Here is a 9,503-nt window from a genome sequence, read left to right as displayed (position 1 = left end):
CAACAGTAATGTGCTCACCTTCTAACCAAAGACTGGAGGGTTTGAATCTACCCATACGTACTTCCAGAAGCCCAGTCATTGATAACCCTACAAAACGTCGGTCTACTCTTGATACACACGAGGTACCATACATGGACACACGTGGGGTACCATACATGGACACACGTGGGGTACCATACATGGACACACGTGGGGTACCATACATGGACACACGTGGGGTACCATACATTGGAACGGACTGGATGGCGCCTGGCTACTGGTGACCACACCAAGGCCCAGCCCTTCCCCCAAAACACACTTAATATTCCGACAGCACTGGTACAACCTTAGATGGTGTACGTTGCTCATTGGATTGGTGAAGACGTCAAATAGAAGTGAGGACATCTTCGTGGAAATAATCACACAGGTCAGATTCAAGTGCATCAGGTTCAGGCTCTGAATGATGAATTTGAACAACTCTTCAAATACGGTATCAACAGCAAGATACGTCAGCCTGCAGAACACAAGATTTGTTAGTTGCTGGCAAGTCGATTTCAACTCATGACCACCCTGTGGGTGCAGAATAGAACTGAACTCTGCAGGGTTTTCAAGGCTACCTGTTTTCAGAAGCAAATTGTCAAGTCCTGGCTTGTGATGTACTTCTGGGTGGGTTTGAACTGGATGGATTTGAAATGTCAACTTTTGAGCTAGTTGTTGAGTGTTTAACTGTTTGTGCCTAGGGGTGTCTGATGGAGATCAAGTGTGTGAAGATGGGATCAAAACCCTGAAAACCTGTTGTGGAATGAGTGGGAAATTGCTAACAAGGTGTTTACCCTTTTGCGTGACCTTAATTTCTTAACGCTCCTATTTTACATTTAGAGTCCTGGCATAGGATCAGCACTGGACCACTAACCATGAGGTTGGTGGTTCAAACCCACACGAGCTGCACGTCCAGGGTTGCTGTGAGTTGGAACTGACTCGATGGCACTTAACCCTAGAGCTGCTATCATATGTTTGTTAAGTGTCATCGAATCAGTTCCAACTCTTGGCAACCCTGGATAGGGTTTCCAAGGAGCGGTTGGTGGGTTTGAACCACCAACTTCGTGGTTAGCAGTCCAGTGCTGATCCTACAGCACCACACCAGGTATCCAAAACAAAATAGGAGAGGTTAAGCATCATGTAGGGTTTCTGGACTCCTAGTGTGGTCACAAAGTCAGCAGTTCAAACCCACCAGTTTGTCTTCAGAAACGTTCGATACAGGGTTACTATGAGTCAGAACCAACTTGAAGCCTCTTAACATAGGGCTTCTGAGGCTATAGGTCTTTATAGATCAGACAGTCGTTTCTCCCTCAATGCAGCTGGTAGGTTGGAACTGCCAACTAGTGCTTATCCTATGGTGCCACGAAATCCGAATTCAGGGCACTAACTCTAGGAGAAGACTTTCTCTGCCCATTCTGGCAAAGATCCTTGGTGATCTCTGTGTAGCAACTATTTTCACTCATTGTTTTCCAGCTTCTGTTCTTTTACATCTCGCATGTGATTGCTTAACACGCATTGTGAGGAGTGTAACAATGTCACTGAGAAACTTACGTAGAAACTGTTGAATGGAAACCTAAACCTTTTGGTAAGCCTTCACCAAAAGCACAATATTTTCTCTCTTTTTTAAAAAAACCGATTGGCTCACCATGGAATGGTCCATCATTCAATATCAAAAGGGCAGCATCTTTCCAATGACAACACTGAGAAGGGGTGGGAAGGTGGGTGGAATGCTAATAGGAACCACAGGGAAAAAGTGGGATTAACTTGTCTCATGGAGGGGTTGCAATCATTGAGATGAAATAAAGTGTATGACTTGCTGAAATGTAAAGCTGATGATCTTGTTTGTAAACATTCACTCAGTTCACAATCACTGAGATGAAATAAAGTGTATGATTTGCTGAATGTAAAGCTGATGATTTTGTTTGTAAATGTTCACTCAATTCACAATAAAAAGTTACGAAGAAGAAAATTGGTTTAAAATACACCCAATGCCGATAGCGGTCTCAAGAACGTAACAAAGAAAACTATTCCCAAATAAAATTAAAAATGGAAGGTATCTGGGTTAGGATTTACTACACATTTTTGGAGGCCACTATTCAATCTACAACACTGGGTCTGTATCACATGTTTACTGCATTGATCTTTCTCTAAGCACTGTTTGTGAATGACCTTGTTCTAATCACGCAGTGGGACCAGACAGGAAGAAGTCTGTAGACAACAGAAATGATGGAGACTAAATCAGATTGGTAAAGGAACAGAGGATGACAAGTGGTTAGATTTAGGATGTTTTTCAGAAGTAGGTGGGTTTTTTTGTTGAAGTAATACAGTTCTGAAAGTTCACGTTTTACATCCTACTTTAGAGTATGACATCCAGGGTGTTAGAAGCTCACAAGAAATCTTCCAACAGACAATCTATTCATCTCTACTCATGTGGAACAAAAAAAGAAGGAACCAAAGACTCAGAAGAAAGTCCCCAGTGCAGACAGTCTCCAGGAACCCCAGTTTCATCTACCCTGAGACTAGAAGGGCTAGATTGTACCCAGCAACTACTGCTGATCATTCCGATGAGCACTGCAGTGAATGAAGACTGGTAGAAGGGAAGACAAATGTACACTAGGACCTCACATTCTTCAAGAGTCCAGGCTTACAGGACCAGTTGAGATTACAAGACTCCCGGAGTCTCTTATTCTGGGAGACTCTTGGAACTCTAAAAGAAAACTAATTCAAAGACGTCCTGAGTTCACCCTTTAGCTAAAAATAAAAAGATTGGCTCAAAAGATAACCTATCACCTATAGGTTCGGTGCTCCTTTGGGGGGAACCCACAAACATCTTTATGAGACTCAACAATTACATTAAAACAAAGATGAGAAGGTAAGAGGCCAGGAAGCCAAATGATCAGTAATAGAACCACCGGGACAGAAAGGAATGTTCACACATTATAAAGAATGTAACCTACGTCACTCAACAACTGACAAGAATTATTGAAAGGGAACCTAAACTGTTGTGTAAAACTTCACTGAAAATAGTTTTCAAAATTAGGAATGGAACACATGTGTGGGGCTGGACTATAAAAGGAGCTCTGGTAGCGTAGTGGTTACGAATTCAGCTGCGAACCTTAAGGTCAGCAGTTTGAAACTACCAGCCGATCCATGGGAGAAAGATGAGGCTTTCTACTCCCGTAAAGATTTACAGCCTTGGAAACCCTATTCAGGGTCGCTATGGGTCGGAACCAACTTGACGACACTTAAAAAGATGGCTGTGAACAAGGAGCAGAAGGTACCCAGGTCTTTGATAAACCTGTTTTATTTGTTTTTAAAACACTCCTGGTGTGGCACTGTAGGATCAGCACTGGACTGAGAACCACAAAGTCGGCAGTTCAAACCCACCAGTTGCTCTACTATGAGTTGGAACTGGCTCAACAGCACATAACAACAACACTTTCCCAAAGAAAGAGGAGCCTTGGTATGTATTGGTTAGGGTTCAACTGCTAACCAAAAGATTGGCAATTCAAGCCCACCAATCCTTGGAGAAAGATGTGGCAGTCAGCTCCCATAGAGGTTTACAGCTGTGGGAGCCCCATGGAGAGGTTCTGCTGTCTTAGAGGATCACTAGGAGCCAGACTCAGGCCTATGTCAGTAGGTTTCACTTTTAATTTCCCTCTAGACTTCACGTGAGTGGAAAATTAAGCCATTGGTAATGAAACCACTCTTGGAATAGAGGAGTATTCCATTGCATATAGCTGAAAATAATCCAGAGTAACATCTTTCACATTTTTCACTGAGGCAGCTGGTGATTCTTTAGCATATTGCTAAAAATTTCTTTAAAGGTAATAATTTAAAAAGCTTCCTTGGGCCAAGAGCCAAATAAAAGTTAATCACAAGACAATTTATGAGAAACAACTTCACACAATTTAGACAAGTTTTTCATAATATGAGTTAGCAACACTCATCTAATCAAACCAACTTGGAGTCCTGGCGTGACACTGTAGGATAAGTGCTGGGCTCCAAGGGCATTTGAATCTTAGGGTTGGTGGTTCAAATTCACCAGTCGCTCCTTAGAAACCCTATACAGAGTCGTTTTGAGTTTTAACTGTCTGGATAGGGTTTCCAAGGAGCAGTTGGTGGGTTAATATTTAATGGTTAAATATTTGGCTGCTAACCAAAAGTTGGTGGGTTCAAAGCCACCAGCTGCTCTTCAGGATAAAGACCTAGAAATCTGTTCCAGAAGAATTACAGCCAAGAAAACCCTTTAGTGACGGTCTCCTGTGTCCTATAGGGTCACTAGTAGTTGGAATTGACTCAATGGCACAACAACATACTTTCAGTGACCAATCCCCACCCCACCCCCCAAAAAAAACCCCAACAAAATAGGGCAAGATACCTTCAACACATTAAAGTGTTCCTAAGTATGAGGGGGCTTCAAAATTCATTGTTGTTGTTGTCGTCAGGTGCCATTGAGTCAGAACCGACTCATAGCGACCCAATGCATAGCAGAATGAAACAATGTCCGATCCCGGGCCAACCTCACTACCGCTGCCACACTTGATGCCATCAATGTTGCCACCTGGCTGATCCATCTCATTCGTTGGGGGTCTTCCTCTTTTTCTCTGACCCACTATCCTACCACCCAGCATGACATCCTTCTCCAGTGACTGTTCTCTCCGGACAACGTGTCCAAAGTAGGAGAGATGAAGCTTAGCCATCTTGGCCTCCAAGGAGCACTCTGGTTTTACGTCTTCCAAAACAGATCTATTGGTTCTTTCGGCAGTCCACGGCACTTTCAAAGTTCATTAAAAGACCCAATTAAACTCTATTTGTGTATAATGATCACAGAAGGCTTCAAAAAGTTCAATGTTTTGTGTCAATTTCACTGGGCCAGGATTCTCAGTAGGTTAGCAGCTAAGTTACAGTAATCATTTCCATGTTAAGATCCAAAATGATGTAATCATAGCCCTATGATGTGGTCCAACCTGATCTGAGGAAATTCTATGTGTTGCAAATCTTCCTGTCTATGATTTTAATAAAGTCAGATGTCATCTACAGGATCCGATTGTATTTTGAGTCAATTGTCTTTTGAGATAGTAAAAAACAAAATAAGCAGATCTCAGGAGGGACTGACTACCACCAAGAAAGAGCAGCTGGGAGCAGAGTTGGTCTTTGGGATCCAGGCTCCCTGCAGAGCTCCTAGATCCAGGGGAAGATTGATGCCAAGATACATGGAAACATTCAAGGAATGATGGCCCTACAGAAGCTGTCAGGAGGCAAAGGCCTTCCCCTAGAACCAGCATTCTGAATTTGGACTTCTAGCCTCCTAAATCATGACAGACTAACATTTCTGTTTGTTGAAGGGATCCTCTTGTGGTCTTTGTAATAGCAACACTGAAGAACTAAGATACCTAACCCTCTCATCTTTCAAAAGTGTGTAAGCTCAATTCCCTTGCCAGTCCACCACTTAGGTGCTCCCTGTTCTTGAATTGTTGTTGTTGTTGTTAGGTGCCATTGAGTCGGTACCAAATTACAGCAACCTTATATGCACAATAGAATGAAACACTGCCTGATCCTGGGCCAACCTCACTACTGTTGCCAACCTTGAGCTCATCGATGCTGCTACATGGCCAATCCATCTCATTGGGGGTGGGGGGTGGGGTCTTCCTCTTTTTCTCTGATCCTTCACCTTACCAAACATGATATCCTTCTTCAGCGACTGGTCCCTCCTGACAGTATGTTTGAAGTATGAGAGACAAAGTTTGGCCATCTTGGCCTCCAAGGAACACTCTGGCAGCACTTCTTCCAGAACGGATCTATTGGTGCTTTTGGCAGCCCATGGCTCCTTCAATACTCTCCACCAACACCATTAACTCAAAAGCATCAGTTCTGTACGGTCTTCCTTATTCGCTGTCTAGCTTTTGCATGCATATGAGGTTATTGAAAATACCATGGCTTGGGTCAGGCCCACCTTAGTCCTCAAGCTGACATCTTTGCTCTTCAACACTTTAAAAAGGTCTTGTGCAGCAGATTTGCCTAATGCAATACATCGTTTGATTTCTTGACTGCTGTTTCAATCAAGAAGAATGAAGTCCTTGACAACTTCAATCTTTTCTCCGTTAAGAATGTTGTTTATTGGTCCAGTGGTGAGGATTTTTGTTTTCTTGACATTGAGATGCAATTCATACCGAAGGCTGTGTTCCTTGATCTTCATCAGTAAATGTTTCAAGTCCTCTTCACTTTCAGCAAGCAAGGTTGTATCATCTGCATATCGCAGGTTGTTAACAGTCTTCCTCCTATCCTGATGCCACATTTTTTCTTCCTAGAACTCAGCTTCTCAGATGATTTGCTCAGCATACAGGTTGAAATTATGGTGAAAGTATGTTCAATCAAATCGATTCTGACTCATAATCTTACAAGACAAAGTCAAACTGTCCCATAAAGTCCCTAAGGCTTTAATCTTTTATGGAAGCAAACTGCTACATCTTTCTGTGGCAGTACAACTGGTGGGTTTAAACCACCAACCAACCTGTCAGACTATAGTCAAGCACCACCATGCTTCGTATGAACCATGAACTCTATTGACTTCGTTCACTAAATTTTTTATTGACACATAAACCAATTATTTTTAAGTTTTCTGAAAATATTATCAGGAACATTAGGAAGGATTGTTCCCCCTCTAGAGTGTTTTGTTTTTGGTACACTCACCTTTTAAATTTCCACACCCAGTGTTATAAACGCTCCTGTGTACTACTCTGATCTGTGGTGAAGGCTATCATATATTGTTCTCCCCAGGAGGAGGAAAAGAGGAAAACTGCGGTCCCCGGGGAAAACCTTTAAGAGGGAGGCCGATTTTGACACTTACTTGAGTGTTTCCACGTGACAGGTAGGATGCATCAGTGCTTTACCAAGAATCTTTTCCGAAGTTTCATCCAGTACACTGTTACAGATTTCCAGCTCTCGAAGGTTCTCCTTGGTGTAGAGCAGTGAGCAGAATTCTTTCCAAAGGACGAGGCTCCTCTGTTTACTGCGGAAGAAGAAAAAAAAAATGCGTTTCTGCAGTAGAATTTACATTTGACTCTGATAATTTTAAGATCAATAACTGTATTAAAGTGTCCTGTTACCTGAATCAGACGTAACACCAGACAAACAAAAAATTCCAAATCACTCGCTGTTGAATCGATTCCAACTCACCGCTATCCCGTAAGTGCCGTGGAGGTAGAACTGTTCCATAGAGTGCTCAAGGGTGTGACCTTTTGAAAGCAAACCACCTGGTCTTTCTACCAAGGTGCCTCTGGGTAGGTCTGACCCACCAACCTTTTGATTAGTAGCTGAGCACCTACCTGTTTGCACCACCTAGGAATTCCAAGAATTAATACTAGGTTGAGGAAACGCAGTTAGGTAGGAAACCACCACCGAGGTCCTTGAAAGTGGTAGGCGATTCTTTAGTCAGGCAAGGGAAAACTGAATGAGTAGGATTCCTTTAACGTGAGAAGGTTAACTATTAGATTAGTATTTATTGATGATACTATTGCATGTTATATGCTATAACATCTAAGTTATTCATAAGAATTATTTAAATTAGTCCATACCCCAAGTCTGAGGAAATGAGGTTAAATCAGTGGTTTTCGACTGGGGGCAGTTTTGGCCTCCAAGGAATATTTGGGTATGTAGCAAGACTTATTGCCATCATAACCATTAGGAGGGTGAGGCGCTAGAGGGTGCAGTCCAGGGCTCTGACCTCAGATGTCAACTATGCTGAGGTTTCAATCCCAAACCCTAGACTTAACTGAAATAGATTTTTAACATTTCTGGTCCAAGTATAGATTAGATCAGAAGCCAAATTGTCTTCCTCTTCAGTTTTAGTTTTATAAAGAACGGGCCGTGAAATTATGGGCAGATTTTAGGAATATAGGGAAGAACAGAATTTTGAAAGAGACTCACCAAGATGTCAGACTCACATCGGGTTCCTTGATTGCTAAGATACCTTGAACACACAATCTAAGTTTCTCTAGTGCATGGCAGCGTTTCAGACAGTAAGATGCAACGACCATATCTTTGTTTTCTTGGATTAAAACAGTAGCTTCTACAAAAAAGTCCATGATCTTGTTCGCAAATTCCTCCTCCTGGTTCTCAAAGAGACAATAAAACAGAGGCACGTGGTGTTCCATTGCTGTTGGATTGGCACCCAAGTTCTCCACTCTTTCTAGGAAGTGCTGCCGGTGTATCTCCGATAACAGGAGGCAGCCAAAGGATGTCTCGAGAATTTCTCTCGTCTTCTCATTAAGAAGACCAAAAATGTGAGTCATGATTGGAGTGAGATCATTGTATTCTTCCCTCTTTCCTAAATTCTGCTGCTGGATTGAGGGAAGCAGGAATGCGTTCAAGGGCATCATATACGCAATGGCGGCACAAAACTCCTGGAAACGCAGGTGGATAAACATGCAGCGGTCTTGATGTTCAGTGCTCTGCATGAGAATCCTCGTGGTCTGCAACACAGACGCATCCGCCTCGTTGAGCCCGACACTTAGGAGGTCTTGCCCACTGAAGTGAAACACATCTTGTAAGAGCCCTTCAAAAGCCAGCCAACACAGACGCTGCAGTAGGATCAGGCGAGGCCGAACACAGGCTACGCCAGCCTCTGACGTCAACGCGTTGGCGAGAAAATGGGCAAATACATCAGTGGTTGTTTGGAATGGAAATGTGACATCTTCCTCATCCTCGTCCATTTGCTGTTTCAGGTTCATACAAGTGAGCCAGCACAAGATGGGCACACTGCACAGATCCATTAATATTTCATTCTCCTGGACAAACTTGAAGGCTGTTTCAACCCTCTTCTCATCTTTAAAGAACAAGGTGAAATACCTCTTTCTTACTTCATCACCGAAATTCAGGACGAAGGTGAAATCTGTTTCCTTGGCTATCGTGTCTGAGGGGGAGCGAGGCTCAATCCTGGTGGTGATGAGAAATGAGGAATCTGGGGCCAATGTTCTCTTCAGCAAACTCAGCAGGAGTACGTTCACTGGTACCTTCTTCCTGCTGTCATTACACAAAGCGGATTCAGGTATGTTTAAGTTGAACTTGACGTTGTCTAAGTCCTCCAGGATGAACAGGAGTTTCTGGGGATCAGACAGGATGTCTGCTACTGGGGCTTGCTCTTCGGACCAGTCCTTGGAGAGCAGATCAACAAGGCTAGCGTATGTCATGTGGTTTATATGTTGAGATGGTAGATAAATGACATAGGAGAATAAATCTTGCCACAGCTTTCCATTTCCCCATAACAACATCACCCTTTTTACATACATGCTTTTCCCAGACGCTTGTGCTCCCACCAGGTACATATTAAAGTCTTTGGCAGAAAACTCGCTCTTAGGATCAAAGGTTATTTGAAACAGCTGGAGAACCCCTGGTATGAACTGTTCATACAATTCATCATGAATGTTTGGATAAACGCCATGTTTCCATCGGACTAGGGCTTTCTTGTTCATGAACCTTTTGTG

General features: G+C 42.9%; 1 protein-coding gene across 1 annotated transcript in view; it reads right to left on the bottom strand.

Annotated features, from left to right (window-relative positions):
- Positions 1-9,209, bottom strand: part of NLRP11 (NLR family, pyrin domain containing 11) — a 12,903-nt gene extending 3,694 nt beyond the window's left edge. The window contains exons 1-2 of the mRNA XM_006868281.1: positions 7,948-9,209; positions 6,869-7,030 (exon numbers count right to left, since the gene is read on the bottom strand). Coding sequence (XP_006868343.1) covers positions 6,869-7,030; positions 7,948-9,209 — 1,424 coding nt within the window. The remainder of the gene's footprint in view (positions 1-6,868; positions 7,031-7,947) is intronic.
- Positions 9,210-9,503: the final 294 nt, after the last annotated feature.

The sequence above is a fragment of the Chrysochloris asiatica genome, unplaced genomic scaffold (genome assembly GCF_000296735.1).
Source record: "Chrysochloris asiatica unplaced genomic scaffold, ChrAsi1.0 scaffold00116, whole genome shotgun sequence".
Taxonomy (NCBI): Eukaryota; Metazoa; Chordata; class Mammalia; order Afrosoricida; family Chrysochloridae; genus Chrysochloris; species Chrysochloris asiatica.
This window is presented reverse-complemented; position numbering and strand designations above follow the sequence as displayed.